The sequence below is a fragment of the Esox lucius genome, chromosome 14 (genome assembly GCF_011004845.1).
Source record: "Esox lucius isolate fEsoLuc1 chromosome 14, fEsoLuc1.pri, whole genome shotgun sequence".
NCBI lineage: Eukaryota > Metazoa > Chordata > Actinopteri > Esociformes > Esocidae > Esox > Esox lucius.
This window is the reverse complement of record NC_047582.1, coordinates 29,038,268-29,055,555: the sequence shown is the minus strand read 5'-3', so window position 1 is coordinate 29,055,555 and position 17,288 is coordinate 29,038,268. Positions and strand designations below refer to the sequence as shown.

General features: G+C 42.4%; 1 protein-coding gene across 2 annotated transcripts in view; it reads left to right on the top strand.

Annotated features, from left to right (window-relative positions):
* Positions 1–16,898, top strand: part of ncs1a (neuronal calcium sensor 1a) — a 23,428-nt gene extending 6,530 nt beyond the window's left edge. Inside the window, exons 2-9 of one of the 2 annotated variants that reach the window (XM_010889717.5) lie at positions 3,609–3,633; positions 10,008–10,146; positions 10,571–10,649; positions 12,785–12,873; positions 13,137–13,145; positions 15,827–15,904; positions 16,340–16,460; positions 16,546–16,898. In XM_010889717.5, coding sequence (XP_010888019.1) covers positions 3,609–3,633; positions 10,008–10,146; positions 10,571–10,649; positions 12,785–12,873; positions 13,137–13,145; positions 15,827–15,904; positions 16,340–16,438 — 518 coding nt within the window. In that variant the 3' untranslated portion in view covers positions 16,439–16,460; positions 16,546–16,898. The remainder of the gene's footprint in view (positions 1–3,608; positions 3,634–10,007; positions 10,147–10,570; positions 10,650–12,784; positions 12,874–13,136; positions 13,146–15,826; positions 15,905–16,339; positions 16,461–16,545) is intronic. The other variant, XM_010889718.5, reaches the window with a different exon arrangement.
* Positions 16,899–17,288: the final 390 nt, after the last annotated feature.

Here is a 17,288-nt window from a genome sequence, read left to right as displayed (position 1 = left end):
CTCAAAACTTTCCTTTTCAATTTTTTTGGTAAGGAAAGAAAAAGGTGCAGTGGTCTCTTAATTTCTGTATGCATATTAATAACTTAATCAAAGATTTTCTGGATTTTTGTTTTAGATTCCGTCACTCACAGTTGAAGAGTACCTATGATAAAAATTACAGACTTCTAGATGCTTTGTAAGTGGGAAAACCTGCAAAATCGGCAGTGTATTAAATACTTGATCTCCCCACTGTGTGTATATATATATATGTATATTTAGAGAGAGAGATAGGGAGAGAAGGAGATTTGTACTGAAATGTTCCTGAATGGCATAGAGGGGTGAGACGAAATGGGTTTGTGAAATTAAAATATGACTGCAAATGCCAAATAAACAGGAAAGGCAGGTTTGTTCAGAGTTAATGTTTGTCATGGGGATGGAAAGAAAATGTATTTGTTAAAAGTAAAAAAACTGCTAATATAATATTATGAACAATGTCTGTGAAAAAGTAGTCTTTAAGATGTGACAAATTGCTATAATATTAAGTACAAATATATAAGTACAACTTTGATATTGCCTTAAAATTGAGAGATTAGAATTTTCAGTAGTTACATAGAAATATGAATAAGAGCTGATATATTTATAAGAGCTAATGCTCTCATCTAGATCGACTTACAGTACAAGTGATCATGTACATTTTCATACCAGCCTCCTGTGGGACTCGAAACAATGCCAATGGGGTCCCTGGATTGACTAATGGCTGGAAGAGTGGTGGTGCCTGTACAAAACAAGGTTGAAGACCCTTCCATTACTTATATAATTCACATTATGTGTTTGAGCACTGACTTTTATATATAGGGCAAGAGTATGCTCACCCATTTGTGAAAATGGCTTAATGGAGACGGCATCAAGTCAACCGGCTTTTCCCCCCTTTTTTTTCTTTTGAATGCTTTCCTGTGACAGAGAAACCACACAGGCTGGTTGTCACAGCAAATATGAAACTTTTAATGAATATCCTCTTCATGAGGGCAAAGCTTAGGGGCATTGTTTTTGTAACTATTTATTTTTTACTTTTTTCCCACTCCCTTCAACTGGCCTGCATTGTCACTTTCCTTCTAGCTCCATTATTACTGCTTTTCTCCACACATTTCTCACTCTTCTACAACTCACTCCCCCCTCTACAATTCAGTCCCTCCTCTACATCTCACTCCCTCCTCTATATCTCACTCCCTCCTCTACATCTCACTCCCTCCTCTACATCTCACTCCCTCCTCTACATCTCACTCCCTCCTCTACAACTCACTCCCTCCTCTACAACTCACTCCCCCTCTGCAACTCACTCACTCCATCCTCTAAATCTCACTCCATCCTCTACATCTCACTCCCTCCTCTACAACTCACTCCCCCTCTGCAACTCACTCCCTCCTCTACATCTCACTCACTCCCTCCTCTACATCTCACTCACTCCCTCCTCTACATCTCACTCACTCCCTCCTCTACATCTCACTCACTCCCTCCTCTACATCTCACTGTTTGAACGGATGCACTCCACTGACTCTGTTAATGATTACGCTACTTTGACCGTTACCCCAGTTAAAGTTGCATGCGTGTGCGTGCATGCGTGTGTGTGTGAGGAAGGAATCCAATTCCTGTCTGTCCGCGGGGAAAACCGGTCGCCTTTAATATAAGTGGCTCGCATGGCCTTCCTTACAGGGTCATACTGTAGTTGAGAGAGGCAGTAAATCCTGAGGTGGCAGTATTTCAGGGATTGACCAGGAAGTGGGTCTGACACGTCTACCAGACTGACTGCGTCTTTGCATACCATTTGGAACAGCTACGCAAAATGCTATGCACAGACGATGTACAACTATACAACTGTGCAATTGCACATGTTGGTTATATTATAAATTACACGCCATACAGAACGCACTGAAACTGCCTCTGCAGCGCAAAGCTGTGAGATAAAAACGTTTTAAAACAGCAAGAGAACTGCAATAGTGCTGTCAAGTCTGCCGGATCGAGGCTTGAGACGACCAACATGCTTCACCCTAAAGCCCCGCAAAACAATTTTGGGATACACTGACAGGGGAGGGTGGTTCCCTCCCACCTCGTCTGGAATTAGAACAACACGACTGGTTGTCTCTGTCGTTAAGGTTGTCGAAGGGTCACAGTTCAACTCCTACCTGTGTGGCACAACTCTACCCCCCACTGTCAAGGTTAATCGTAATCAGTATTACTGAAGTTGCTTTGAAAATAGTTTACCAAGCTATCAATTACATCACAGCTCATTACAAATTGCCTACTGTTTCTTATTGAATCAAGATGGTATGAGTGTCTATCAAGATGAGATGAGCAGGGATTTGGGTGCAGTATTGTGTAGCCGTTTAATTGGCAGTTAACAGTTTGGAGGTAGCTTGATTTGGTAAGTGTAGTGTCGGGAGCAGATGGCCAATTTGAGCGGTTTCATGCGAGCGGTTTCACGGACAGAGATGGAAATATTGATTTGAAATATGCCCGGCAGGCCTTTTGGACGCTAAATTAGAGTTAAGCCTCTTCTCCACGCACCGCTGCTACTCTGTACATGTTGTGTTGCATCTGCTGTGGCATTAGTATTCATGGTTTTTGTCTAATCCGTGTTTTTTTAGGGTGTTATAATAATTTGAGTGGTACAAATAAATAATTGTAGCCTATATTATTTCCCCCTGACATGTGAGAACCAAGAGCTCTGGGTTTGATTTGGTCTGATTTGTCTTTGATGTAGCATCCTACAATGTTCTGCACCTTGTCAGTTACAGTGTAGAAACACTACATAAAGGTGTTGTTTGCCTCTTTCGATTCGCTTAGGGAGATTGATAATCTCCCTAGATTATTAAGGTCTTTAGATATCTGCAGATTAGTAAATTCCCCTTTGCCTTTGAAACTGCTCTGCCCTCTGTGTTCGATAGTTGCTTTGAAATATGCCCAAACATCAAGCAGGAGTATTTTAAAGGAGTCCTTCATACCTGCTCAATCAACTCTAGACCCTATCTTATTCAATTTATGATCTTACATAGATTACACTACTCCAAGGCTAAGCACTGGGCCATATTCACTGACACCTCTATGATGCTCGACAAGTGACAAGCCATATAAATATATTAATTAATTGTTAATAAAACATGCTGTGGCATTTCAATTCGGTCATGATATTTATGGTTTATGTGTCTTAGTTTTTCACAAAGTTATTATTTAGGGTCTTTAACTTGGTGTCTGTTTACTATATTAATAAAAATAATGAGAATTATACGTCAACAAATTGAAAATGGCAGTATTGGATCTATACTCAGTATTGGATCTATACACAGTATTGGATCTATACACAGTATTGGATCTATACACAGTATTGGCAGATACTCAGAGTTTAGCACAATAATCAGTACTGGAAATGACAAAATGGTCTAATTGTAATTACCCAACAGAGGGGTTTCATTATTCATACATTTTATTACATCTAATTTACGCCCATTTAACTGTGTCTTTAAATTATTAAGATGCAGGCTAGTGGTGAGAACTTCTTCTTTGTCTTGTGTGTCATCTTGGTGTCAAGTCTTTGCTCTACTAACCATCTACTTTTTTCTCTTTTCTCGCTGCAGTCACGGAAAAAGAGGTACAGCAATGGTAAGTTTCTCTAATTGTCTCAGGTGACAGAAGTCAACCCGGCATTCCACATTCTAGATTATATCTGCCATTGAATGGGCTGATTTCTACTCCCTTATAATGGTAGCAGCAGTGGAAACGTGTAGTGGAAATGTTTCTAAGACGAATCTCGTTGCCTCCCCTTGGAGTGATAGTAGATTCTGCGTTATTCCGGTTTACATGAGTCAATCTTCTCTGTGAGAAGTGCGCATTCTGTCAGAGATCCTGCCCCTTTTGAGCAGGCTGAGAGTACAGTGCATTGCTCAAGGACATAGCAACAGTAGATGGTGAATCAGGGGACAGTATAGTGGCACCAGAACTCAGTGACACTCTGTTCTGTGAATACTACACACTGACCATATTTTGTGGAACACTAAACCTTCAGCAAACTCCTACAGTGTTACCAGCAACCTTACCGTTCAGCCTTCGTTACCATGGACACCAAATGCATCACCGTGTTTTCATAACCACATCTTGAAATAGAAGGCTTTGTGAGGCTTTACAGCTTTCAAAGTACTGTAGCTTATGCCTCCAGTTGAATTTGGACACATTCGGGTGAAACATTTAAAATTAGGTAGTTGGGAAAATCCTGTGACATTGTAAGAGAATGGGTGTTTCTTTGTGCATTTCAAACCTGGCCCTTCATGCTAACGTAGCATTGTCACATAATTATACCCTGCCTCAAATGGGCTAAATTACACTCTGGCACAAAATGGTGGACGCATGTGTCACAGCTCTCTCTTGCCTCAGGCTTTGCTGGCACTGGAAGCTGCAGATCAAATCCCGGTGGACAAGCCTGGCCGTGGGCTTAGCCAGGGGGACAAACCCTGAGAAGCTGCTACCTTGGAAGCCATGTTCCACAGCCCTGACATTACCCCATTAATACAGGCACCCCCTCGCGCTGGTGTCTGGACTTGGAGAGCTAGTCCCCCGTTCTGATATTGCGGGCAGCTTTGACACGTTGCAGGTGTTTTGAAATGCGTGGCCGGCGATATGGGGGTGGGGTGGTTTGGGGGGGGGGGTGCATTCCCCCCCGGAATTGAGTGGTGCCCACACAACAAAAACAGTGAGGTTAAAACTTGTATAAATTGAATGCTCTCATGATTCATTACATGAACATTGATATCGATGATACTTTTGAAAAGGAGTTTATAGGTAAATGTGACCGATGGTAAAATCTTGGCCGAACACCATCTACACAATTTAAACGTCACATCACCGACGACCACAATTACTGCCATGGGCACGGTCCATGGCCGTAGTGTTTCACTCACTTAAATGACACTTCAATCCACTGTGTTGTTGTAGCCTAGTAGGTAGGATAAGGTTTGTTAGCACAGGACCCTATCAAGCATGGCCTGTAGACTCATTGGCGCACACATACTTTTATTTCACACAGACCCATACACATTCCCTAATCTGAGGACATGTGGTTCTTTCACTGTGTACATTTTATTCATTAGTCACGGTACTAAGCCTAATATTTAGCTGATTAATGATGCGTATATATGCAAGAGCTTTTACCATTTAAAGGCTACAATATTCTCATAGTGAGTACGCCTGCATTGCCTTTCGGCTGTGTCGATGTCTCTGAGCTGTTCCTCTCAGGTCTTGTGGAGTCCCCGGAAAAACCTATGCATAGTTCATCCAGTATTTTTCCAGTATACTTTTCTAAAAGCTTATTCCAATCCAGGAAGGGTAGCTGCCACTTGGCATTCCCTTCCTCACTGAATGTGCAGTATAGCCAGTACAGTACAGTACAGTACAGTAGATATTGAGAGATAAAGCACTGGTTGTTGATGAAATGACCCTACATAGACTACATCACCAGTCGCCATCATACCTATGACATTTAACCATTCAAAAGTAAATGGGCTAACTTTGGTAACACATCTGAGGAGGGAATCCGAACAATGTTGATCAGAACATTTGGTACAGTAGGCATAGGCATTTTGGAGGGATATCTCTTCTGTTTGTTGTGATTTATGTTAGCCAAGTCTATTTTAATGTTTAAAATGCACACCTGACTTCCTCAGGTTGGAAGTCTTATGTTTGGTTGTGAACAGTAAGCTTTGCCTATTGGTTATGAGATGCACTGGCACAGAACTCTGTAAGTTGAAAATGTGTTGCAGATATTATCATTTAAATACTGCAGGGAATTTGTGTCCTTCATTTGGGAAAGAACCCCCGCAGCTGATCATTGTATGATGTCGATTCAGCTGAAAGGAACTGGAACTTCTAACCATTTAAGCTTAATTACAACAAGCCTTTTGATTGGCTGCCCATTTGGCTCATTGCCCAGCCTCAATTATGTTTAGATGGAAAACACATTTTAAGCAGTTTTTTAAGTAAAACATGAGTGGTTAGCTATAGGATATGACACATTTGTTAAAATGAGAAGTAACTATAACTACATTTACACATGGAACGGACCACATTTCTGTTACAGGATTACCTCAGACCTGCATGCATGTCTTCACTTGTTCCTGCTTCGTAACCTTTCAGCATTTAAAATCCTTCTATGCATGTGCCAAGTGTCCTGCTTCGTAAACCTTTCTGTATTTACAATCCTTTGCTGCGTGTGCCAAGTGTCGTGGCCTACCCTGTTGGGGCGCCATGCGCACACCACAGATGGAGAACTATTGACACCAGGCAGAGTGCCCGCTCTGAAGACATGCGTACTGAGAACCGTGGTGAGAATGGGTAACTGAACGTTGCCTCTAAGGAGTAAGACGACTATCAGTTAGAGGAAGAAGGAAAGACGGGAAAATGACAGAAAACGCTGCAAAATGTTATCACGAGAAAACGTGCACACCCCACAGCTTATACTTCAAGAGTCCCCCGATCCCCAGTCAGGGCTTTGACTGTGATGCATTTGTCTGTCTCTGCTGCTAAAAGGCCTATGCAAGTTTGTATCGCAGCTCTGAGATCACACTGTGACAGGAAGCCATTGAAATGAGACAACACACACACACAAACACATGCGCGTACATTTCCCTGGCCGCCACCGACTGCGATCTTTATACTTTTAAGTGATTTTGTATTGCCCCATGCCACATCGTAGGTACTGCAAGAGAGTCCTCCCCCGCGGCATTCTGCTAGGACAGCGCTCACAGTGCAAGCTAGCTGACGTGAGTAGAGAAGAGCGAGAGGATTCAGAGCGCGACATGCCAGGGGAAGTTCTGTGTGTCAGGGAGGTAAACAACACATCAACAGGCAGCAGAGTAGTGGCTGTTGCTGTCATCCACTTCAGTGCCTACACCCTTGTGTGGGAGCGCAGTACTAGTCCCCCATCGGCTTCAGATGCATTCTGGGAAAATAATGGAAAACCAAATGGCGTTGGTTTACGGAACAGCTTCTGTTGAGTGTCTGCATTCTTTCCCTCTCTCCCTCAGGGAGGCATAAGGTCTGGCATTTATTGATACTGTGAAAGACACAGAACTTGAACGAAAGCCTATCAGCACAATTTTACAGACTTGCACCTTAAACAGCATTTTTGACTGTTTTGGGGAGTACGTCTTTGGGAGTACAAAGTCCAGGCTACAGAGTTCAAGTTCAGTGCCAGTAAACCAATTCCTCACTTTAACCTGGCGTCACAGCAAGGCCACACAAAGACCAGGCAGGAATCCACAAAGCATCAGGTGGTGTTCACGGCTTACTCCACTGAACTGCCCGATGCTCCAGACATCAGGGGAAGCATGACTTCCATCGTAGCTGGCTTCATCGACATGCATTTCTTAGTTTTGTCAAGCTACCCAGTGGTTATGTTTACTTTTATTTAATCCAATGAAAACTAAACAATGAACCAATAAACCTTTCCTGTGTAACGGAGCACACGTTAATATATCTGTTTGGGCTAAACCAATCCACTGAAATGTGTTAGCCGCACACTAACTCAGGCAAAGCTGCATCATTCATTGGGGGGACATTTTTATCTTTCTTCTTCATAAGAGGTCCTTGAGCCAAAGAGAAAAGAGAACATGGCAGGTTTAGCAATCGATTGCCCTTAAGGATTTATATTAATTTGAGAGTTTGATCAATACCTGGGCCTTAGGGAGAAATTCAAGGTTGAGCATTGACAGGTAGATAACATGCTTGCCCTTTCCATGCATTATCTCCAAGCCTACGGCTTCTGTTGTCAACCCTCCAGTCATTGAGGAACAGTTTGTTCTTTTTTCATTTGGTTTGTCATTCGTCTGTATCTTCTAAACTTGGTTTATTGTTTTCTTGCACAGATAAACTCCAAACAGTAACTGAATTATGTTCAGTAATTCGACAGAAACTGTTATCCAGAGCGATTACAGTAGTTAGTGCATACCTTTTTTCCTACTTGTCCCCACAGGGATTGACCCATGCCTGACCTGCGCAGGAATTACTATCACCAAAGTCTTTTTAGAACATAGTAAAGTCTTTATGTATTTTTTTTTTTTTTTACAAAAGGCTTTGATTGTTGGAAAATTCTGATTGCAGGTGTTTTGATCAGTTCTTGCTTTATTAGTCACGCTTACCACATGTACACCTGGTCATCGTCGGCTGTTTAGTAATCCCTGATGCTTATGTCCAGACCCAGATGACTCACAATAACAGCTTTAAGGTTTTGATGTGCCTTAAGTACTGAAACATTTAGCAATGTCCAGTATGTGGCTCTCTTTTTTTGTCAAAGCCCATGTATCGCAAAACAAGACAGCTGAACTCCATAGGCGACAATGTCCCAAACTCAAACAAATGTACATTGTAGTTAAAGTGTTATTGGGCCACCAGCTGTGAGTCTACCTATCACAATTATTGGAGTTGCCATGTGTATATTTTCTGTATCATTAGCTAATACCCATTTCCATACACAATTGAGTTTATGATAATTTTGTATGTCTGCCCTTGACTGTAGGATTTCTTTCTCTCTTTGTAGAGGTCACAGTGTGTCTAACAGCCATTGTCTGTTACTGGCTGTAAGCTAATGAGCTCAAAGCCATTTTTCACTACAACATATGTTTGGTCTTGGTGTAATGACAGTAATGATCATTTGGTATGCTAATGGTTAATTATGCATACTTTGTGCACAACAGATTTTAAAAGCCTCCATTACAATGTTACAGTGGATTGTGTGGAACTGAACCTTCTCTTTCATGGCATTTGAAAAGCTCAGTATAATAAGGGCTTGATGTTTTACAAACAATATCTCCACTGGAGTATTACTTGGGGATAATAAACATTATTAATTAGAAGATGGTTATTATGGATTATATTCATGGTAAAAAATCGGATCATTCATGCCTTCAAAGAACGAGTCAAGATTGCTTTTTGAACTTAATACATTAGCTGTCTATGCTTCTGAACTGCGGGCAACAGTTGTCAGTCTCAGTGTCTGGGCAGGCTCAGATAAATTCCCCTGGCTATGTTATAAGGATGTGCATTATCTTAGGAGATGCCTTCTGCAGTGGCATTACACCGTGTCAGCAAATACCTTCTCACTCACCTCTTTATCACTAAGAAGCCAAGCATGTATGGCTTGGAGTGGAAGCACTGCTAAGGGTTAATCACACTAATGTTTATTTCATGAGCAGCCTGAATGTATGCAGGACAGAACCAACTAGATGACAGGCATAACACTGGAGGGGTTATGAAAGGGTTGACGTATTTTTTGCCATGTGTGGATTATCCTGTCACGTCTGTGCACTTTCAGATATGGCCCACATTTGCATACTGTTTTGCATATTTTCAATTATTGTTATTATAGTGTTTTTGGATATCAGTTTTTTTATGAGGGGTAATAGACCATTTTGCCATTTATATATACATTTCTCTCGCTCTCTGATTTCTATTTTGTAACTTTTCTGCCATCGCTCATTCTCTTCCTGCCTTGAATGCAACTGTATCTGCTCGGTGTGACTTGTATAAAGACAGTATTGTTCACTTCAGTTTTAATATAGTATATTATATAGTATGTGTCCAAGCTATTTCCTTTAAATTATATACATTACTTTGTTTAAAACATAAATGTTTCAGTTTAGTACACAGGTTGATAAAGCAGTCCCTAATAAGTGTATGTCGCTTAGCAAAACATGACAAACCATTACTCATCAGGTCATGCCAGCATGCCTTGGGTTAAGGGATCTTGGATTTTTAGGGATCTGGGATTTAATGATCTTGGAATTGGGGAATCAAATCTGTCTTCCACTTTTGTTTACTCTGAGTATACTTTCTTCAGGAATGGGTTTCGTCTGTCACAATGAACGCAACAATCTTTCCATTCATGGATTCATTTCTCACTGTCTCTTTTCTCTCCTTGCCACTTCCTCCCCGATTTCTGGGTATCTCCATCCTCTCCTCATCCCACTATACCTCCCTGACTTCACCAGGTATAAGGGCTTTATTAAGGACTGTCCTAGTGGTCAGCTGGATTCAGCAGGCTTCCAGAAGATCTACAAGCAATTCTTTCCCTGCGGCGACCCCACCAAGTTCGCCAGCTTCGTCTTCAACGTGTTTGACGAGAACAAGGTGACCATTAGGGCTGACCGCAAAACGCATTTATGTTCACTTTCTATTCTTAGAAGCCAGGACACTGTTAAACACTTTACAACCTTTTTGTGTTAGCGTATGTAAGAACATAAGGTTTTTAATAAAAAGTTTGGATTGGATAGCGTTGTACCATTGTGCAAAGGTTGTTGTCGTCGCTCAAGTACTGTACTGCTTGTTTTGAGTGTCACCTCATTTCCACGTGTCTCCAGAAACTGTTTGTTTTGTTGTAGCTCTTTCACTTTGTATTTTTGTCAGTCTCTGACATTGTTCAGGTTATATCTCTCTTCCCCTGTTGTTTATTCTCTCCCTGTTCTCTTGTAATAACTCTTATGTCCCTACACTCTTCTCCCTCTCTTTCTCCCATGGTCCTTCTCCCTCTGTCTCCTTCTGTCTTTCTCGGCAGGATGGACGCATTGAGTTTGCAGAGTTTATTCAGGCCCTGTCGGTCACCTCCAGGGGGACTCTGGACGAAAAGCTCAGATGTAAGCCCGAAAAGAATTACCTCGGTTTTAGTTCAGCAGGCCAGCACAATCTTGCGGCGTTCAGACGTGCTTAGAGAGCAACTCTTCCTCCACTGTCTAACTGCCCTTCAGTGGACTCAAACCAGGGTCATCTCCTTCTCAACCCCCCCCCCCACCCCCCCACTAATGGATATCGTTACGACGGGTTATGCCACCTAAAGATACCAGTTGGATGGCCCCATCTGCAGAATTTCAGGTTAAGCTAAGGGGACCAAGCTTACTGCACGTTCTTAACACTTACTGTCACTCCTTCTAAACTCACTACACCGCAACCCCCCGACATGAGCAAAACCCAACGGGGCACGAGAGGCACTGCTGTTTCCGAACATGACACAGGTTAGCCAGGACCCGTCCCTCCACTCTCTGACTGCCCCACGCACGCTGGGATCTAAACATTGGCCCCCTGCTTCGTGACACACGTGGCCCCAACCCTCATCAAACCCCTTTGCTAGACAGTCCAACGGTTGAGCCACCCTAAAGGTACTTTTGGGTGGCCCCGTCCGTACAAATCACCCTGTGGCCAGCTTAACCGCACGTTCTGATCACCATTACACTTACAACTTGGGTTGAAACAAAAGCCAGTCACAAAATGGATGTAGAGAAACACTCCAGTTCTCATCCCACTGTTTCCCCCCTTCCTCCTTTCTGTGTCTCCTTCTCTCCCTTCCTCCTTTCTGTGTCTCCTTCTCTCCCTTCCTCCTTTCTGTGTCTCCTTCTCTCCCTTCCTCCTTTCTGTGTCTCCTTCTCTCCCTCCCTCCTTTCTGTCTCCTTCTCTCCCTTCCTCCTTTCTGTGTCTCCTTCTCTCCCTTCCTCCTTTCTGTGTCTCCTTCTCCCCCTTCCTCCTTTCTGTGTCTCCTTCTCCCCCTTCCTCCTTTCTGTGTCTCCTTCTCCCCCTTCCTCCTTTCTGAGTCTCCTTCTCCCCCTTCCTCCTTTATGTGTCTCCTTCTCCCCCTTCCTCCTTTCTGAGTCTCCTTCTCTCCCTTCCTCCTTTCTGTGTCTCCTTCTCTCCCTTCCTCCTTTCTGTGTCTCCTTCTCTCCCTTCCTCCTTTATGTGTCTCCTTCTCCCCCTTCCTCCTTTCTGAGTCTCCTTCTCTCCCTTCCTCCTTTCTGTGTCTCCTTCTCTCCCTTCCTCCTTTCTGAGTCTCCTTCTCTCCCTTCCTCCTTTCTGTGTCTCCTTCTCCCCCTTCCTCCTTTCTGTGTCTCCTTCTCCCGCTTCCTCCTTTCTGAGTCTCCTTCTCCCCCTTCCTCCTTTATGTGTCTCCTTCTCCCCCTTCCTCCTTTCTGAGTCTCCTTCTCTCCCTTCCTCCTTTCTGTGTCTCCTTCTCTCCCTTCCTCCTTTCTGTCTCCTTCTCTCCCTTCCTCCTTTCTGTGTCTCCTTCTCTCCCTTCCTCCTTTATGTGTCTCCTTCTCTCCCTTCCTCCTTTCTGTGTCTCCTTCTCCCCCTTCCTCCTTTCTGAGTCTCCTTCTCCCCCTTCCTCCTTTATGTGTCTCCTTCTCTCCCTTCCTCCTTTCTGAGTCTCCTTCTCTCCCTTCCTCCTTTCTGAGTCTCCTTCTCTCCCTTCCTCCTTTCTGTGTCTCCTTCTCTCCCTCCCTCCTTTTTTGCTTTCCAATGACTTAACTTTGACCTAGTCATGCTGTTACCTGCACGGCCAAAGTGCTCTGTCCTTCTAGACACCTGTATGTGGTCACAGCTTTTGTGTACCTGTCACTGCATGGACAACAGGAATTGACGCTTTGTATGACAAGTAACCTGACTGACACAAGCGTGTAGATGCTTTGTATGACAAGTAACCTGACTGACACATGCGTGTAGATGCTTTGTATGACAAGTAACCTGACTGACACATGCGTGTAGACGCTCTGACTCACACACACACACAGACACACACACACACACTACTGTCTGCCTCACGTCTTCACCAGTATGTTATTCAGTGCTGACAGTTGTTGTGTTCTGTGTTAATTGGCTAGCATGTTGATACATTTCAATCAGAGTCAAAATAAGTATTGCATAATGTAAGTTTTTTAGAAATTTGTTAATAAGGAATTTATCAAACACAAAATGTTTGTCCTTGTGCTGCTATCCTGGCATGCAGGGGCCTTCAAGCTTTACGACCTGGATAACGACGGCTACATAACTCGGGATGAGATGCTGAATATTGTGGATGCCATTTACCAGATGGTGGTAAGTCCTCCCTCGAATGTCTCGGCATCAAATATTCAGCTTTGATCTATTCATATAATTTAGTTTGGTTGACGGGGACTGGGCATCGTAATTAATAATGGGAAAGTCTGGTTGTTGCTTTTAAGTAATTCTGTTTTAGATACTACCTCATCCCATGTACTGTACATACTGTTAACCTCTAGAGATACAGTATGTAATCACGTGCTGGTAATTGAGGTATTGTGTGTTTGTGTGTGTACGTGTGTTTGCGTGTTTGCGTACAGGGGAACACGGTGGGTACAATGTCAATATATATTTTTTCTGTATTATTTTGCCGCTATGGGGCGCTCTCCAATCGTATGTTGTTCCATGGGGAACAGACTGGGCTTGACATTAACGCTTGTGTATTTGTCCGGTATAAGTAAAAAATAACACCCGGAAATATAGACTGCGCTTATGCGAATGGACAAGTGAAATAAATTATTTTTTACTACAATTAAAGAGTTTGCATGGGCTAAACGAATTCAGCTTTAGTTTAGGTTTATCACCTAAACTCTATTTATTGCCACAAGATAGCTAACGATATTGCCTTTTCAAAAACGTGTTTGTAGTATGAGTATGCAGTTTGCGATTTGTACACACACAAAAGTATTTCTGTCATTTGTTGAACAGCTGGGCTTTATTGTATTCAACAGCACGCAGTGGCAGCCAGAGTGCTGTAGCCGGAAAGAGACGTGAAATACAGATTTTTATACATGCGCGGGAGAATATTTTATTGAATCAGATATAATCTCTTGTTTCTCCGTTTCTGACATTGTTTTGTTTACGAGCTTCGTAGTATTTCAATTTTAGAGTTGAAACCTCAACTGCTAGCAGACTAATCTGACTCAAGCTAGCAAGGCACAGATAATTCTGCAACAGGGACAAGCACAGTGACTCCGTTACCATGGCAACATTATTGCCCTTAAAGTGGCAGGTATTTCAGTTAAGAGACTTAGTCACGACAGATATTGGACATTTTGCAATATATCACGTATCTAGCGACTGGGAATACATGTATTATTTGAGAGGTATTACACAGCATATTCATGGGTTACGTTGTTTATGTGTCAAACCCATTTTGACTGGTAAGAAGTCGAATACATTTATTTTCATCTAGCTACCTGCCAGAGTGGCCGGTGGACCAGAATGTTGGTTTGAGGCACCATGGTTCTTTTTATTCATGTTATATTACATACATACACATACAAAGGCTGATGGCTTTGGGGCCCATGCAAATTAGGCACCCCTTTAGGTCATGTGGCCTTGTCCTAAAACCACAGGAGAAATTAGTATGAAAGTTAATTCTGTAGGTTATTTTCTGCTGTTGGAAAAGTAAAAAAACAGTCCCACTTGTCCAAAAGGACCAGTGGCCAAAAGCGTTAATGTCAACCCCTGACAGAGCTAACTATGCATCCCAGGATAAGACCCTGAATCTGGGGGGGTGGTGGTGGGGTGGGAGGGAGCTGGACTTATGTCAATATTCAATCCTGTCACCCTTTGTGGGCAATTTGAAATTATTTTTTAAATGTTGAGTACTACATGGTGGATATAACAGGATTTCAATTAAATCCCCTGCCTTAGTCTTTAAATTAGATACATACATGCTCAAACCTATATGTAAACCTATATGTAAACGTCTTGAAGGTGGAGGGATCCATCCTTCCTACCATTGCTAACAGCTGGGGCTTGACTTGGTCCAACATTTCACTCTCATCAAGTATTGCAACTCATCCGATTAACCATTTGTTGCATATCAGACTTTTTATAACGACTGCTCGTGTACCGATCACATCCAACTGTGCATTCTGTGGGGCACCTAGGTAGCTGAGTGAACATTTCTCAAATAATGTTTTAACTTACTGAACGCCATTTAAGACTATGCATAATGAATTTGAAAGCCTGTTCCTAGTTGTCTAACCTAAACACGGAGAAAGGTGAAATTCAAAGCAAACCATTTGTGTCATGGCAAGAAGTACTAGCTTGACTTGACATTGTAGACGAAAACCTTGAACAAGGCAATATTGATTATTATGATAATACGTTGAGAACAAAGCATCAATCTAAACATGAATCAGAGAGATTGGCGTGGAATGGTTCTGCATGGGTGTTTCACCAGTAAGACTTGAGGAATTGTCATTCACAGTTAAATGACTTGCTTGTTTTTGTTTTGCAGGATACTTGTGCTATAATACTGTATTTGGTGCCATCATGCAGAATACTGTAATCATTATGATTTTGCAGACATCGATTCGGCCTCGACCTTTATTAAACAAGCACTATTCATGAGAGTAGTCATTCTCTGCCAGTACTAGAGCAAAGTAGACTGCTGTGCGAAGGTTTGACTGCTGTGTGAAGGTTTTGAGATTTCCGTGAAACAGTGCATAGAGGATGTGATCTACACATTTAACATCTTTGGGAATCACTGAATCTTTTGGATTGCAGACAAAAGATCCCAGAAAAATGTCAGATCCACAGCCATGGCCTACACATTGTCTATACTCTACACCCTGTAAATTATTTACAATTAAATGAATTCCCAGTACAAGTAGTTTGCTCTGCTTCCATGATACCCTAGACTCTTTTTTGCATATGGTTTGAGGAGGAGATGAGGCCTCCACATTTTGGAATCTGGTCTTTATCCTCTATTCGTTATTGAATATTTTCAGGTATGAATAAGACAACAGTCTGTAAAGTGAACATGGCTTGCCGGACCTACTGCATCCAAAAAATCGAACGGTTATTTTGGCAGGAGCCTCACCCTCTGCCATGGCATCAATGTGCTCTTTCATTAATGGACTTGGCTAACATTGAGCTTCCTGTCCTGCATGCACATGCTAAAAAGGCAAATGCTTTTTTTGTCCTTTTTTTCTTGTCCCGTCTGTGTTACCATATTATTATAATGTAATCAAATAATAATGTGATCACAAAAAAGGGGAACACAGTGGAGTTGCCAGAGGAGGAGAATACACCGGAGAAAAGAGTGGATCGAATCTTTGCCATGATGGACAAGGTAAATCCATCACACACACACACACACACACTCACGCATACACACACACACAGATTCCAAGCCATCTTCAGGAGACTATACATGAGCTCTGTGGGCTTGAATTGCTCACTTAGAGGGCCTGCAATGTTTAGTTGGAAAACTGTTAATGCCCTTCCCAAGGAGGCACTAGCAAACCTAAGCCCTGAGGCTTTTTGTCAGAGTCTTCTCATCAAAACCAGTGGAGAGTTAGTCTCACAAGAGGAATTCGGATCTGGGGCAGACCGACACTGACTGATGAGGTTGTGTAAGAGTGCAATAAATAGAAAGTCTGTGCTGAGACTTCAAGAGCTAACCGAAAGTGCCCTCTACTGGTCTTAAAACTGAATAGCAGTCAAGCCATTATTCAGGCATTTAGATCAGATCTAAATGAAATAATAAAATGTGTTTGTTTTTCAGAATGCAGACGGCCTGCTGACACTACAGGAGTTCCAAGAGGGTTCCAAAGCAGACCCTTCCATAGTCCAGGCTCTGTCCCTGTACGATGGCCTGGTGTAGCAAGTCTCCTACACTAAGCACAGTGAGTACCACCACCTTTGAAATAATGTTTTTCAGTTTGAAAGTTTTCTTCTGCTATATATTTATCCCTCGTTTTTTCCCACCAGAGTTGTCCACAGTGGCGTTTCAGTGTTGTGTCACCCTGCCAATTGAAGCACGGAGTCTATTGTCTGTCATCCTCTGACTCCTCCTCAGTCTGTCAGGGAAGAGGGCAGGGAATCATGGAAGCTGACAAGAGTGGGCTGTCAATCACTCATCACCATGGTTTCCAGGATTAATGAGTAACAAATGTAACCACTTCCACCAAGTTGTTTGCCTTTGCAGATGATAGTACCGTCAATGTGCTTACAAGACATTTCTCTGAAAGTCCAAAGGATGTGAGATACTTTAGTGTAGGAGGATGAAGGACCAGGGTTCATTGGGCACCAGATGGGTAAAAAAAAGCCTGGAACAAGGTGGTGTTACTCATATACATTTTTTGTCGTAAAGAGTTTTTATTATTATTATTGTTTCCATTCCAGAGCCTAATGAACATTGAACTCCATGGGACTGAACAAAGGCTGCTAGTCTACTGGTCATGGATGTCTTTACGCTGATAATAAGCGTCAGTTCCATACACTGCACAGCAGTCAACAATAGCAAACAGCTGCTGGCACACTTTCAGTCTTTTAAAGTCCAACTTATTTCATTGTATTTAAATATCTGCAGCTCATATTGTCTTTCGTTTGTTAAGAATTACAGTACATAATCAATACATCAACGAATGTGTGCCTGTTGCACAAATATTTAAATATAATATATCTAAAGACATCAGACAGATTCGATTTGACTGCGTTTTTTCAGCCACGCA